Source organism: Lagenorhynchus albirostris, chromosome 14 (genome assembly GCF_949774975.1).
Source record: "Lagenorhynchus albirostris chromosome 14, mLagAlb1.1, whole genome shotgun sequence".
In the NCBI taxonomy this organism is placed as follows: Eukaryota; Metazoa; Chordata; class Mammalia; order Artiodactyla; family Delphinidae; genus Lagenorhynchus; species Lagenorhynchus albirostris.
In genome coordinates this window covers 29,964,212-29,980,068 of record NC_083108.1, presented here as the reverse complement: position 1 = coordinate 29,980,068, position 15,857 = coordinate 29,964,212, and the positions used below count along the sequence as shown (strand labels likewise).

Genomic DNA, 15,857 nt, shown 5'->3' with positions numbered 1-15,857 from the left:
CAGTGCTCATGGTTGCACTGGACAAGGTGATAGTGCCCATGGTGGCAGTGCTCATGGTGACATTGCTCAAGGTGGCAGTGCCAATGGTGACAGTGCCCATGGTGGCAGTGCTCATGGTGATCGTGTTCACAGTGTCAATGCCCATGGTGACAGTGCTTATGGTGAAAGTGCTTACGGTGTTAGTGCTTATGGTGATAGTGCTCACGGTGATAGCGCCCTGGGTGACAGTGCTCATGGTGACAGTGCCCATGGTGACAGTGCTCATGGGGTCAGTGCTCAGGGTTGCAGTACCCATGGTGACAGGGTTCACAGTGACTCTGCCGATGGTGGTAGTGCCCATGGTGACAGTGCTATCGGTGACAGTGCCCATGGTGACTGTGCACACAGTGATAGCACCCATGGTGGCAGTGCCCATGGTGACAGTGCTCACAGTGATAGTACCCATGGTGGCAGTGCCCATGGTGACAGTGCCAATTGTGACAGTGCTCATGGTGATAGTGCACACGGTGGTAGTGCCCATAGTGAAAGTGCCCATGGAGACAGTGCCTATGGTGAAAGTGCCCAGGGTCACACTGCCCATGGTGACAGTGCTCATGGTGACAATGCCCATGGTGATGGTGCTCATGGTTAAACTGCCCATTGTGACAGTGCCCATGGTGATAGTGCCAGTGGTGACAGTGCTCACGGTGAAAGTGCCCATGGTGACATTGCCCACAGTGATAACGCTCAAGGTGACAGAGCTCACGGTGATAGTGGCCATGTTGACAGTGCCCTTGCTGAGAGTGCTCATGGTGATATTGCTCACGGTGACAGTGCCCATGGTGAGAGTGCTCATGTTGAGATTGCTCATGATGACAACACTCATGGTGGCAGTTCCCATGGTTACAATGCTCATTGTGGCAGTGCTCATGGTGATAGTGCTTATGTTGACAGTGCTCCCAGTGACACTGTCAATGGTTTCAGTGTCCATGGTGACAGTGCTTACGGTGATATTGCTCATGGTGACAGTGCTCCTGGTGATACTGCTCAGGGTGACAGTATGCACAGTTCCCATGGTGAGTGTGCCCACTGTGACTTTTCCCATGGTGACAGTGCCCACGGTCACAGTCTCCATGGTGAGAGTGTGCATGGAGACAGTGCACATTGTGACATTTCCCACAGTGAAAATGCCCATGGTGACAGTGCTAACGATGACAGTGCCAATGGTGACAGTGCCCATGGTGACAGTGCCCATGGTGATAGTGCCTATGGTGACAGTGCTCACGGTGACAGTGCCCATGGTGAGAGTTCTCATGGTGACAGTGCCCATGGTGACAGTGACCACAGTGACAATGCCCATGTTGACAGTGCTCACAATTAAAATGCTCATAGTGACAGTGCCCATGGTGATACTGCCCATGGGGGTCAGTGCTCACAGTGAAAGTGCCCATGGTCACATTGCCCACTGTGATAGTGCACAAGGTGAGAGTGCTCACAGTCTTAGTGCCCATGGTGACAGTGCCCATGGTGATAGTGCTCATGGTGATAGAGCCCATGGTGACAGTGCCCATGGTGGCAGTGCCCATGGTGACCATGTTCACAGTATCAATGCCCATGGTGACATTGCTCATGGTGACAGTGCTTACGGTGAAAGTGCTTACAGTGCTAGTTCTTACGGTGATAGTGCTCATGGTGATAGCGCCCTGGTGACAGTGCTTATGGTGACAGTGCTCATGGTGAAAGTACCCATGGTGACATTGCTCATGGTGACAGTGATCATGGTGATAGTGCCCATGGTGACAGTGCTCATGGGGTCAGTGCTCAGGGTTGCAGTACCAATGGTGACAGGGTTCACAGTGACTGTGCCAATGGCGGCAGTGCCCATGGTGACAGTGCTCATGGTGACAGTGTCCATGGTGACAGTGACCACAGTGTCAGTGCTCACAGTGATAGTGCCCATGGTAACAGTGCCCATGGTGACAGTGCTCACGGTGATAGTGTGCATGGTGACAGTGCACATGGTGACATTGCCCATGGTGAGAGTGCTCACAGTGAAAATGCCCATGGTGACATTGCTCATGGTGACAGTGCTTACATTGAAAGTGCTTACAGTGATAGTGCTCATGGTGATAGTGCTCACGGTGGCAGTGCCCAGGGTGACAGTGCCCATGGTGATAGTGCCCATGGTAATAGTGCCAACAGTGACACTGCCCAAGGTGATAATGCCCATGGTTACAGTTCCCATGGTGCCAGTTGCAATGGCGACAATGCCCACTGTGGCAGTGCCCATGGTGGCAGTGCCCATGGTGACAGTGCCCATAGTGACATTGCTCATAGTGACAGTGCTCATTGTGGCAGCGCCCATGGTGAGAGTGCTCATGGTGATAGCACCCATGGTGACAGTGCTCATGGTGACAGTACTCATAGTGACAGTGCTCATGGTGGCAGTGCTCTTGGTGACAGTGCTCAGGGTGATAGTGCCCATGGTGCCAGTGCTCTTGGAACAGTGCTCATGGTGATAGTACTCATGCTGACAGTGCCCATGGTGGCAGTGCCCATGGTCGCAGTGCTCATGGTGATAGTCACAGTGGCAGTGCCCACAGTGACAGTGCCCATTGTGATATTGCCCATGGTGATAGTGGCCATTGTGACAGTGCCCAGGGTCAGAGTGCCCATGGTGACAGGGTTCTCGGTTACAGTGCCCATGGTGACAATGCTCACGATGACAACGCCCATGGTGACAGTGCTCATGGTGGCAGTGCCCATGGTGACAGTGCTCATTGTGGCAGTGCTTATGGTTGAAGTGCCCATGGAGACAGTTCTCACAGTGGAAGTGCCCATGGTGGCAATGCCCATGGTGACAGCACACATGGTAACATTGCCCATGGTGACCCTGCTCAAGGTGATAATGCCCATGGTGACGGTGCCCATGATGGCAGTTCCCATGGTGACAATGCCCACTGTGGCAGTGCCGATGGTGACAGTGCACATGGTGACATTGTCCATGGTGACAGTAGTCACAGTCATATTGCCCATGGTGACAGTGCCCATAGTCGCTATACCCATGGTGACAGTGCTCACGGTGATAGTGTCCATGGTGACTGTGCTCATGGTGGTAATGCCCATGGTGACAGTACCGATGGTAACAGTGCTCTCGGTGATAGTGCTCATGGTGCCAGTTTCTACAGTGAGTGTCCATGGTGGTAGTGCACATGGTGGCAGTGCAAAATGCTGACAGTGCCCATGGTGACAGTGCACACAGTGATAGTGTCCATGGTGACTGTGCTCATGGTGTCAGTGCTCATGGTTGCAGTAACCATGTTGACAGTGCTCACAGTGACAGTACTCACAGTGACAGTACCGATAGTGACTGAGCTCACGGTTATAGTGCTCACGGGAATATAGTTCACGGTATTAGTGCCCATGGTGACTGTACCCATGGTGACAGTGCTCATGGTGAAAGTGCTCGCGGGGTTCAGCTTTGGATTTGGCCCCTCCTCTGCATGTAGGTCGCATGAGGGTGTCTGTTCTTCACTCAGGACGGGGTTAAAGGAGCCACTGATTCCGGGGCTCTGGCTCACTCAGGCCGTGTGGACTGAAGGGTATGGATATGGGGTGAGCCTGCGGCGGCAGAGGCCGAGATGATGTTGCACCTGCCAGAGGCGCGCTGTGTGTTCTCCCGGGGAAGTTGTCCCTGGATCACGGGACCCTGGCAGTGACGGGCTGCAGAAGCTCCCGGGAGGGGAGGTAGGGATAGTGACCTGTGCTCGCACACAGGCTTCTTGGTGGCTGCAGCAGCAGCCTTAGCGGCTCATGCCCGTCTCTGGGGTCCTCACTGATAGCCACGTCTCACGCCCTTCTCTGGAGCTCCTTTAAGCAGTGCTCATAATCTCCTCTCGTCGCGAACCAGGAAACAGAGGCAAGAAAGAGTCTCTTGTCTCTTTGGCAGCTGCAGACATTTCCGGACTCCCTCCTGGCTAGCCGTGGCACACTAACCCCTTCAGGCTATGTTCATGCCGCCAACCCCAGTCCTCTCCCTGCGATCTAAGCTCAGAAGCCCAAGTCTCAGCTCCCAGTCCCCGCCCTTCCCGGCGGGTGAGCAGACAATCCTCTGGGACTGGTGAGTGCTGGCAGGCACCGATCCTCTGTGCGGAAAACTCTCCGCTTTGCCATCCACACCCTGGTGGCTACACTCTCCTCCATGACCCTGAAGCTTCCCCCCTCCACCACCCGTAGTCTCTGCCCACAAAGGGGCTTCTAGTGTGTGGAAACCTTTCCTCCTTCACAGCTCCCTCTCACTGGTGCAGGTCCCATCCCTATTCTTCTGTCTCTGTTTTTTCGTTTTTCTTTTGCCCTACCCAGGTATGTGGGGGAGGTTCTTGCCTCTTGGGAGGTCTGAGGTCTTATGCCAGCGTTCAGGGGTGTTCTATAGGAGCAGTTCCACATGTAGATGTATTTCTGATGTATCTGTGGGGAGGAAGGTGATCTCTGCGTCCTACTCTTCCACCATCTTCTCCTGTCTCAATTTTTAATTTCTGAAAGTACCTTACATACGCTGTTAGTAATCTTCACAACCATTTGAGCTGGGTAAACTGAGTCAGGAAGGTCAGAATTATTGAACGAATGAATGAATGAGTAAAAAGTTCAGTAGCTTTAACGTATCTGGGACAGTCATAGTCTAACCAAGTTTCAATCCACAAGCATTTTTTACAATTCTGAAAACTTCCACATAATTGTAAATGGGACAATAGTAGTAAATTACTATTTGGATAAAGAAAAGATACAAGGTAGCACAACATAGTTTACCAACTTACAAACAGACACATTCAATTTGGTGCTAAGTCATGAAATATTCTTTTGCAATTTATGAAAAATATCCAATAGGCATGTAATGGCCAAAAAGTACAAATGATACAAATATCTATAGACATGACAATGTACAAATTGTGACATAAATCTATCAGAAACTAGAAAATCTATGTTGGTCTTATAGTTCCAGCTTGCTAAAAGATACAGGTTTTGGGTGGGAACACAAATAAATCCAGACCTGGCAGGGTTTCCAGAAAGTATGGGAACTAGCAAAGAGTATGCCTCTGGATGGCAGTGGGTCCAACATGAAATAAAACAGTGCCTTAATCGGTATGTTGTATGCTGGGATGGAAAATATAGGAGCAAGGGATATTTGGAGAATCAGACAGCTAAGTATTTGACACTAACAAAATCTACCAGTATCCCATAGGGCCTCAGGTACCATGCAAGGGTTTGAGGGATTCCAGTATTTAATTAAATCAAAATGTGACAATGGGAAGAATTAAGGACAGCCTCAGGGATAGATGAACTGGGTATGTTGCAACAGGACATGTCTCAGTTAACCTGATGGGTTCAAAATGCAGGAAGTGGGTATACGGGACAAGACAATACCCTAACTGTAAGAATAAAGGTTTTGGTCAGGGTAGGGCCTCATGTTCCTAAGCGTTGAAATAGAGCTCTTTAGTTTCTTCCTCCTACATGTAAGATTCTTTTAGAGGTTAAGATGATGCTGGGCCTGCAAGCTAAATTTAAATGGCTGGAATTAGGGAGAGAAAATAAGTTACATAGGCTCGGAACCAGGAAAAGCCTAACTAATGGTTTGCCTAAATAGAATTGAATGTTGGAACTGAATATTTTAATATGTAAACATTTTACTGACCCCAAAATGTGGCTTACCACACTCCCCCCAATCTCACACCGCCCACCCTAACCTGCAGTGGCTATGGGTCCCTTGATTTCCATGGAAATATAGAGAAAAGAGACACTGATCTGGCTTGCAGGTATTTAGTAAGTTGTTAGCCTCACATCACATACTAGTATCATGTAAGTAGGCCATCTGAAGTAGGAAGCTAAGGGGAAAAACCTTGAAAAACACTTAAAATCTTAAGCCACATCTCCATACTACACCACCTTTCACAATTTCTTCTCAGATAAGCATCATCCCCATCAGTGAAAAAACTCATATCTCATAATAATAAAAACAGGCCTAAATATTAAATGTGTCTTTGGAGGTCCCATCTATGGGATATCTTCCTGGTACTAGAAAAGTCGCCAGAAAGATCAATCTTTGCACCCCTCCCTGAAAGCTTACCACCAAGGAAAATGACTAGATCCATAGATTTCCTCCCTCAAACCAGCTTACCTCAAACATAAATCATTAGCAACTCAGCCTTTACTCACATTATCACAGTCACAAGAGTGGTTAGGGAGCAAAGCACTAACCACGGGAACTAAAACAGAGGTCACCCAGGCCAAGTTGGGCTGATGGCAGATATCTGCTCCTTACGCTTGGGTGCATAATGCGACTCACCACAATGCCTTTTTCACAGACCCTTTTTAAAGTTTCTCCACAAAATCCAACAGGTCATGTTCGTTCATGATGCTTTGAGATAAACAATTGTCAAGAGAAAAACATGCAATATGTCTTACAATGTTGCAGTCCTTAAAAATATGACAAGGAGATAACCATGTAGACAAAACCAGAGCATTTAAAATAATCTGTATTCTACAAACATACCAGTGAATGCTATTAATAAGGTAATATGACATAAAACAAAATGAGAAATATATGTAAGACTGTTCCCTTTAGTGTACAGAATTCATGGCAGTTGCTGCACTATCGAGCTACTTACATCTATGACTGTCTGTTCTGGTAATACAAAATGAGGCCAAAGTGTGTCAACTTGTTTCCCACAGAAACCAAAAAATCTACATGAATCACTTTTCTCCTGTGCCCTTTCACCTTATCTGCTCCCAGTTCTCCACGAATGTCCTCTTCCTTCTCTAATTATTCTCCTCTTCATTTTGCTTGGTCTTGCACCCAAGCATGCAAGACAGAGAATCCTAGAGGTCCAAGATTCTAGAGTGGCTGTTTGCAAGGGGGAGGAGGAGATTACAGTAACTGCCACACTGTATATACTTCTGTGCAAAGAAAAAGGGACAGTATTCAGAATGTCTCTCACATATAAAAGAGCTGGATGGCAGGATACCTGTGTGGCCCAAAGAATCAGAACAACCAAAGGCTGGAAGAGGAAAGGTCTGCAACCAGCTCTGTCTGCTAGCTCTCTGGTATTTGCTTCCAACAGGCAGAGTATATTTTGTGAAGCATCAAGCACTGAAAAGAAGACTCCTGCTGCTGGAAGATGACAGCAAGTAACATTCATGAGGGTAAGAATGCAAGATCAAGGTTTGTCCTAGACACAATGCCCATAATGGAAAAAAAAAAAAAAAAAGAAAGCAGAAGAGAAATGTAAGTCCAACCTGGCCCATCCTCGCCCTGCCCAAGGAAGGTAGGAGTCAAGGAGATGAAACTAAAAGAGAAGAGCCTTGGACCACAACATTCTCCACAAGCTACACTCAACAAACTTCACCCTACTCTTTAACCAAGTTACAAAAAGAGCTTCTTAAACCCTACACTTGCTCCTTAAAAGCTGCTATAAGTTCACTAATTAGACAGATACGATTTCAGAACAACTGTAATAGTTCAAACTAGATGGCTCTTGCCTTCCAAAGGATATTAATTAAGATATATATAGCTCTAAGTATATGATACATAAAATATTAATACTCTGTAGGATATAAGTAACTGTTAGTAAATTATATTAATGAATGTCTGTAAGAAATGTTGCAATGATTTTCCTAATGTAGGAGCCTGGGGGAGGTAAACTGGTCTTCTAGGATTTCCTCCCCAGAACTCAGAAATTTAGGTGTTGTTTTAGCTATCCTACACTCTCTCCATCCACCCCCGCCTTCCTGTTGGGGATCAGACCTCCCTATTGGCTATCTCATACCTTGAAACTGCCTGCTTTGTGACATCATTCTCCTACCAAACCCACTACCACTTGGTACAGTCTTGGGGTTTCCGTGGAGTTGTCTGTAAATAAATTTGGATCATCACAAGTGACCAGTGAGCAGTAACCAGTGACCTTTGTACTGGACACATGCGCCATTCAGCTGCAGCCACTCAGACATCCTCTGGTGTTGTCTCCTCATCCCTTGTATCTGCAGTTGATGCTGCTTCTTCTTCTCTGACCATGTCAGGTAAGAAAAGAAACTTTTCAAAGTTTTTCATTAGATTTATTTTGCCCCTAAATTTACTAGTAGATTCAAAATAGCACGGAATAATGAGGGAAAGTATTGAACTAGAGCTCTGGAGACCTAATTTCAGTTTTGATTTTGGCATTTACTAACTGTGTGACTTTGGACAAATCATTGACTCTCTCAGAAAGCCTGATTTTTTCCTTATCTGTTACATTAGGATAATACATTGGCTGACCACTCTGATCCCTTTCTTTTCTAATATTGAGCCTTAAAGGGTACCCATGTAGAAAATGAAATCAGAGACTTCTCAAGAGTGTTTCAACAGAAAGACAGAAAAGCCAGGTGACAAAGAAAACTAGCAATATATACCAAGATGTTTCATCTCTAATGGTCTCCCTCCACTAATATTTCGACTAGTTGAAAAGAGAAAACAGGGAGAGAGGATGGAGAGTACTGGGCTATAGGGAGGTCCAGAGTCAAAGGTAAGGAAGTTTAGGATAGTTTTCATCAACTTTTCACCAGGAAAGTCATACTCTGTTTTTTTTCTTTTACTGCCTCTCTGAATACAGTTGGTACTTGACAGTTTTGAATATAAATATCTTAGAAATATGTTCTAGAAATGATGCTTCCTATATACAAGAAACCAAAGTGGTTATCTAGGGGTCTGCTTTTCAATGTTTTATTCTTTCTAATTTTTAAACTATGTAGATGTTTCTCCAATTAAAAATTTTAAACGATATCTTCTAAATTGAATCAGAAGACTATTTCCTTTGTGTGATATGTAGGTTCTAAGGCAAGGTTGCTTTTCGTCTTTACAGTTCTTTCCTTCCTAACACAGAGAGCACATTGATCAACAGCCATCATTCATTTTTAGATCTTAGCTACCTAAGAAGAAAAAGTCAAGCCCCACATCTCTAATTCCACATTGAGGGAATTCGCTGGCGGTCTAGTGGTTAGGACTCGGTGCTTTCACTGGCAGGGCCACGCGGCACGGCAAAAAAAAAAAAAAATTCCACATTTATCTAGAACAATATTGTGGAGTCCTTTCAATGTTCTTACGTTTGAAAATCTCTTTTAATTGGATTCTAGTGATGATGGTGTTTTTAGGTTTTGGGATGTCATCTTCTTGGATGTTGAAGATGATTATAATCTAAGCTCTAGGATAAATACAAAAACCTTCTTGATACTTTTTAAGCTTCCTTTCTGCTTATTATATATTTCTATTCTTTGAAACATATATTTCTACCAGGCTTAATACCTGTTACTTGCTGTGTAAAAATATGAATGAGCACAATAATGAAATTCTTTTACACTTATTATTTTGCTGTTTGCTTTGTACCAGTTTTCACTGAAATACTTGCCTGCATATATTGTGGCTACCTATACATTCACATTGATTGAATTTTGTTGCTTGTTATGCATTTTTATTGATATATCTTCTCTGTCTGTATGTATTGGCTAGGAATTCATTCAAAATCACCTTCTATAGTGTTTTTTGGTTAATAGTATTCACTAAAATACAGTGGGCAAAATTCACTTTCATAACATTGCACGTATGGTACAGAAGGTCATTTGTTAGTAAACTCATTATGCTTTGATACTTGCCACATACCCCAGTTTTCATAACTATGTATTTTGTTTTCATTATGTAATATGTTTTTCATGATTTTTTTGTCTTTCTAGAACTTATTGCATCTTCCTGCATATAAATCATACACAATATATCAGTTTATTCATGTATTAATTATTACTGCTATTATTATTGGTGGTGGTGTTATAACCACTTTATAGATGAGTAATCTGAAGTAATCAGATAACTTTTTTCTTTCCAAAAGCACTTAAGAAATTCACTTTCGGGTAATCATTTTGAGGTAGGATGAGAAACCAGGCTTGACAAGGGTAAAAATGACTCTTTAAATTTACCAGGTGGACTGAGCTGTATGTGAACTCTAGGTAATAGCGTGGGAACTGCACAAGCAAAGTGAGACACTGAAGATTACAATGGTAATAGCTGTACTGTTTTCTAATGGACAAAAAAACTGCCTATAGTATAAGTTCTATTTCTCCTGCTTTCTGGCAGTATCATGCTCAGAGTAGCGTCCTGCCAAGGAAGTCAGGATACTTAGGTTCTGAAACCTGGCTAGGATACTAACATAATGAGAGAATTTGAACAAGTCAACCCGACCTCTCTGAGCCTCAGTTTCCTTCCTCATGACACTGTGAAAATAGAAGTTCTCTAAGGACCTCCTAGTTCTAAAATGCTTCCAGTCTAGGAAACAGCATAGAAGTCAATACTAGTGCAGGCTGAAGGGAAAGATAGGGTAGGGAGAAGGTTGCTTCCAGCCTAGAGAACAATGTCTGAACCATACCACTTGGGTCTTCTGCCCATCTGTGCCCAACATGGGAGCACAGGCAGTTAATACAGAAGAGTGTAAAACTGCTCAGTCCTTACAACCATCATAACGGTCTGATTTTTGGTTTCTCAGTAAGTATTGACATTAGAGGTGTCCTGATAGCAAGAATCTTAAGATAATGCTGTTCCTCAAACATAGTGAGAATTTATCAATCTCCCTGATTTTTTCATTACCCTCTTGTTCTTACAGAAAATTTCCAAAATCCACCTGTACTTGGAACTCTAAATTCTCTGCAGCACTCTCTTCCTATGGTGAGCAATGCAACTTCCCTAACAGGAAGTGTCTGCAACTTCTCCAGAGTCTCTGCTCCTGCCATCAGTTCGGCATCAGCTACGGCTACCTCTTTCCAGACACTCATGGGTAGTGCCTACCTTCACCAACAGTCTAGCACAACTATGTTATCTGCAGTTACTGACCAGAGCCAGATCTCCACTTCAGCTGCTTCCTATCCAGGTGTTCTTGACTGGGACATCACAGGAAGCACTGAAAAGAATTCTTCTTCACTCGGAGACTTTACTCTGGCCATCACTGACCAGCACACAGCTGCTTCCTCCATGTTTATGGCAGCCCAGTATGATAAAACTGCAGACCCCAATAACATGGCCCCTCTATATCCATCACTTTCTGCCAGGCTTGCTCAGGGAACACCATCTCAAATTCCCAATCAGGGACACAGCCTGTCACTTCCCTACCAGGAAGGAAGCCAGGTATATTACTATAACTACGGCACATTGGGGTCTTTACTGTATGGAGAACTTGGCTCCTGCATGCAATCCTATGGCTCTGTGTCATACACATGAAGTAGGGCCTCTGTGCAACCAGAAATGGTAATGGTACTAAAGGAGATTCAACCCACAAATATCCAACCACCAGCTTCCACCTCTGGAATCTACTACCCTGTGCCTGCTCAACCCATCACAGAAACAAGTTTTCAAGGTGAGTACAAACAGCAAGAAAGTTGAACAATGAGGTCAGCATTAAAAAATGGGGTCATGTCTACAGCTGGAAAGTGGTGTACAGACAGGTAGAATTTAGATCCTGAGCCTTTAATAACCACTACCTTCACTCAGGGCTCTCTGTTTTTCGACTCTATATAAGAACACCTAGGGCTTCCCTGGTGGTGCGGTGGTTAAGAATCCGCCTGACAATGCAGGGGACACGGGTTCGAGCCTTGGTCTGGGAAGATCCCACATGCCGTGGAGCAACTAAGCCCATGTGCCACAACTACTGAGCCTGACAATGCAGGGGACACGGGTTCGAGCCTTGGTCTGGGAAGATCCCACATGCCGTGGAGCAACTAAGCCCATGTGCCACAACTACTGAGCCTGCATTCTAGAGCCCGTGAGCCACAACTACTGAAGCCCACGTGCCTAGAGCCCGTGCTCCGCAGCAAGAGAAGCCACCGCAATGAGAAGCCCGCACACTGCAACCAAGAGTAGCCCCCGCTAGCCACAACTAGAGAAAGCCCGTGTACAGCAATGAAGACCCAGTGCAGCCAAAAAAATTCATGCATAACATAAATAAGTGCAAAAAAAATAAATAAAAATAAATTAAAAAAAAAGAACACCTAATTGAGGTGGGAAGGTGGGAGGGACTCTCTAAAGGTCATCTATGCTACATGTACAAGAACCCTGAGAGCATACCAATAGGTACCACATTTTTCACTGTTGTAGCCGATCATTCCCCCTGTACTACCACAGTGTATCACTCCCTTCCCTGATCTACTGCTAGAGTCTCTTTGGAAGGTGTTTCAGATCTCTTATTATGATAGTGCCAGTTTACCTGTCCTCACTTCCTTAAATTATACCAGGATTTAAGACCTTGTGGTCCGGGATCCTGTCCAGAGCAAGTAGGCTAAGACTCTGTCTTTGTTTATATGTTTCATCAGGAAGGGCTCTACTCCCTCTCCTAGTTCATGGTGTGAAGTGTTCTTAGCCTTTCAGGAAAGTGGGGAGAATTGAAAGGACTCTATATGAGAATGCTAGGCTTTGTAAAACATTTCATTTTAAAAAAAATAAGACTCATTTTTTATTTGACTTCTAACAATCCTATGAAATACAAAGAAAGCCAAGAAATCAGTGACATGAAATGATCACCAGTAAGAATTACAACAGTCTCCACTTATCTCGTAGCATAGGGCACTGTCTGTGATTCTTAAGAAGAGTTAGTAGAAATGCCTTGCCCATCTTGCCCCTAAGCACCAACACAGCAATCACGTACCTTGAAAGGTACGTGATTGCTGTGTTGGTGTTTAGGGGGACCATCTCACTTACCAGGGAATGACTTCTACCTTGATTCCTTTGTAGGGATGGAGACTTCCCTGGTGATGAAAAATTCCCTGGGATTGCAGCCTCCAAGCCAGACATTTTGTGTGACACAAACTCAAGAACTCCCCAAGTCCTGCAGGGGCAGAAATATTCAGATAATTGAGAGTAACCCACCACCTGAACTTGGGGACATTTCAGGGACAGCTCCAGTCCAGAGTGCCAGTAGTCTCCTGGCCCTGCCTCCAGCTCCAAGCCAGGGAAAAATAGACAGGAAGCACTTGGAGGATATTACAACCAAGCTTTCAAAGCCTCTGGATGCCTACCAGATCCCAAGAGAAAACCAAGAGCCTTCACTACTCCCTTTAGATATCCCTGATATTCACCAGCTCCTGGCCTGCACGGATCCCCTCAGCCAAGAGGAGAAGGCTGGTTCTGAAAATGCTGATCTGGGAAAGAACAGCCTGAGTCTTGAGGACCGAGGGACAGTTGAAAATGGGATGGAATCTAGCAGTGGTTTTGTAGATATTACTACACTGGCGGAGGATATTCACCTTCCCCAGCTCTTTAATTCTTTGAAAGATCTTGATCAATCCAAAGGTCCCAACGTGATCAAAGCCAAAGACACCAGAGCCATTAAGGCGAATCAGGTGCAGGAAAAGACAAGTGTCATAAAGGTTCCCTCTGATCAACCCAGGAAGAACAAACATAAAGCCTCTGAGCCTATCAGTGGTGCTCCCAAGGCCAAAATCTAGCCAAAGAATCCAGAGTGCCTGTTAGGGGGAGAAGTGGTTCTATGCAATGCTGCAGTCAGTGACAGGGCTCCTGTGAACACGGCCAAGGATTCTAAAGGCAAACCTCAGAAAGTTGCATCCAGAAAGATCAGCAAAATGAAGAGCCATGGACAGGAAAGGACCACAAGGACCAGAGGAAGAAAGAAGGCTGAAGAGAATAAGCAGTCAGGGAACAAAGTCAAGGCAGAAGAGAAGCCAACAATTCCCCAGACGAAGCGAAAGCAACACCAAACTGAGCTTATCCAAGAGAGCTTTAAAAAGCCTCGAACCTCCATAGGCATGCGCATGCTGGAGTCTGTGAAGGTTTTTCATGCACTGGGGAAGAAGAATGATAAGAGAACTGGGCTCTCCTCCTGTTGGGTCTTGGGAAATTCAAGCAAACCTAAAGACCCCTAGCCACCCCCAGCTATCCAGCCATGGCGGAATACCCCACGTGAGGGTAAGGGTCCTGAGAAAACTCAAGTCGAAGCCCAGAAACCAGACAGCAGTGCTGAAAGAGAGTGTCCGTCTCCACCCCAGTATGAGCTGCTGCCTCCTGGGAAGGTCAAGTTGATATATCTGCCTTTTTCTGCCTGGGACAAGCCTCAAGCTCAACCTGCTCCTCGGAGGCCACAGTCTCTGGCCTCTCATCGGCCTGCTGTTGCTGACCGTGCCCACCCTGCTTCTACTAACTCAGCTCAACCTGCTTTAGTGAGTTCATCCTAGCCAGCTCCTGCCTCTTTGCCAGGTCCTGCCAAACCATCTCAGCCAACTGTGACCAACCCAACCCAACCCAACTGGGTTGGACCGACTGTACCCAGCCTAGTGTCCCTCAGTCTGCTGCTCCTAGGCCTGCACCCTAAAAAACTTCATCTTGCACCTCTCTCCAGTGGGAGCCTGTTCCCCCTGCTGTGACTAAGCGCCAGTCCCCAGCCAAGCTCCAAACCCCATTTCTACTCCAAGACTTCAGCAAGCAACCAGTTCCATGGAGGGAATGCAATGTTCCTGAGGCAGTAATGTCAAAGCCCATCGAAAAAGAGCAGAGGCCAGAGCGGGAGGTCATGAAGAGGCGGGCCCAACAACAAGGTGAGAATGCTGCCAAATACACCTCTTTGGGGAAACTGCAATTTTTCATTGAGAGGGAAAAAGAAATGGAAATTGCTGACTACTACGGATATTTAAAGTAAGAGCTGCTAGGATTGTTGGTGCCACCTTGGGGACCAGCTGTTCTTCCATGTATAGATAAGATAGGTATAAATTTCTCTATTTATTTTGATGTATTTTCAAACAATAAAACTGAATAAATAAATGTAATAGAATTAATAGGTGAGTAATAAAACTTTTGAATTTTGAGATGCTGCTAACTGTGGTGTGTGTTTGTTTTTTTTTTTTTTTGATGGGGTTGGAATCAAAGTCTGCATGAGAAAAGAAGGACTGAAAGTTGGATGGGACAATGAAGGAAAGGGGTAAAAACTGAGGAAAGAAAAAGGAACTTGGCCCAGGGCTAGGAAGGCCAAAAGACATTTATGGATTTATGAAAGGAAGCAGGAGTGAGGATGAAAGGGCAGAAGTAAAAAGCAGGGTCAGAGGTCAGGGTTGAAAGAACCAAATCTGAGTAGAGTTGAAAATGACAGAAGGTGACTCTAGGTTTACTAGGAGAAAGGTCTCTTGGGGAAGTTGGCCTTAAGTCTCACAACCACCAGATAGGTATTTAAGAAAACAGGAGGTTCAGGACACATCTCTGAAAGGTTTGAGTTGCCTTATTCAGGTGTGATTATAGTGGGGGGATAGGGAAATCTACGAGAGAGGTGGCTAGGGCTCAGAGTTATCCTAGGGGTAGCTGACAACAGGGGCAGAACCAAGGGAACTGCTGCATCAGGAGGCCCACGAATAGGGCCTGGTATGTACATCACCCTGTACTCAACACCTAAGCACCAGGGCAGCTAATGCACTATTCAGTTAATCCTGGCAACGACAGGCAAGGCCAGTATTCCTGTGCCACTTCACTTAGAGAGGTGCAGCAAAGGGCTGAGGTCCCGTCGCATGTGGAGGTACAAGGCCTCAACTGGAGGCCCAAATGCCTCCGAAGTCCTCAGTATTTACAAATGCCCGCAGGCGGCCAACCTGGCTTTCAGAGAACAGCATCCTGAGGTTACTGGTGGACGAGATCAAACTTCTGGACGGGCCTAAATATTATCTTGAGGGGCTTCCTCCATTGACCAGGGTGTGTGCCGCCTTCTGTAAACATCACCATCAACTGAAACGCACAAGAAAAATCCGACGGAAGCGTCCACTCTCACGGGTGAAAGCGGTGGAGGCACGCACACTGGGCAGTCGCTCCAACAGCCACAGGACCC

At 45.7% G+C, this 15,857-nt stretch overlaps 2 protein-coding genes across 2 annotated transcripts; one reads left to right on the top strand and one right to left on the bottom strand.

The window, feature by feature from the left end:
• Positions 1-350: 350 nt before the first annotated feature.
• On the bottom strand, positions 351-1,033 carry LOC132504386 (mucin-3B-like). The gene is made up of 2 exons (XM_060121739.1): positions 499-1,033; positions 351-467 (listed from the first exon to the last, which is right to left on the bottom strand). Exons 1-2 carry the CDS (start codon positions 998-1,000, stop codon positions 427-429), a joined length of 543 nt encoding a protein of 180 aa, XP_059977722.1. The 5' UTR covers positions 1,001-1,033; the 3' UTR covers positions 351-426.
• A 6,916-nt stretch (positions 1,034-7,949) lies between these two features.
• Positions 7,950-14,687, top strand: LOC132504370 (uncharacterized protein C2orf78-like). The gene is given in 4 exon segments (XM_060121734.1): positions 7,950-8,049; positions 10,653-11,399; positions 12,770-14,313; positions 14,316-14,687. Coding segments are annotated over 4 exon segments (2,763 nt in total).
• Positions 14,688-15,857: the final 1,170 nt, after the last annotated feature.

What these genes read in the sequence shown, in the direction of transcription:
- LOC132504386 (XM_060121739.1), bottom strand. Translation starts at nt 1,000, where the DNA reads ATGAGCAATATCACCGTAAGCACTGTCACCATGGACACTGAAACCATT. An exon ending in GGGCACTACCACCGTGTGCA is followed by an intron (nt 468 to 498) that starts CTATCACCATGA and finishes CACAATTGGCAC; the next exon opens with TGTCACCATGGGCACTGCCA.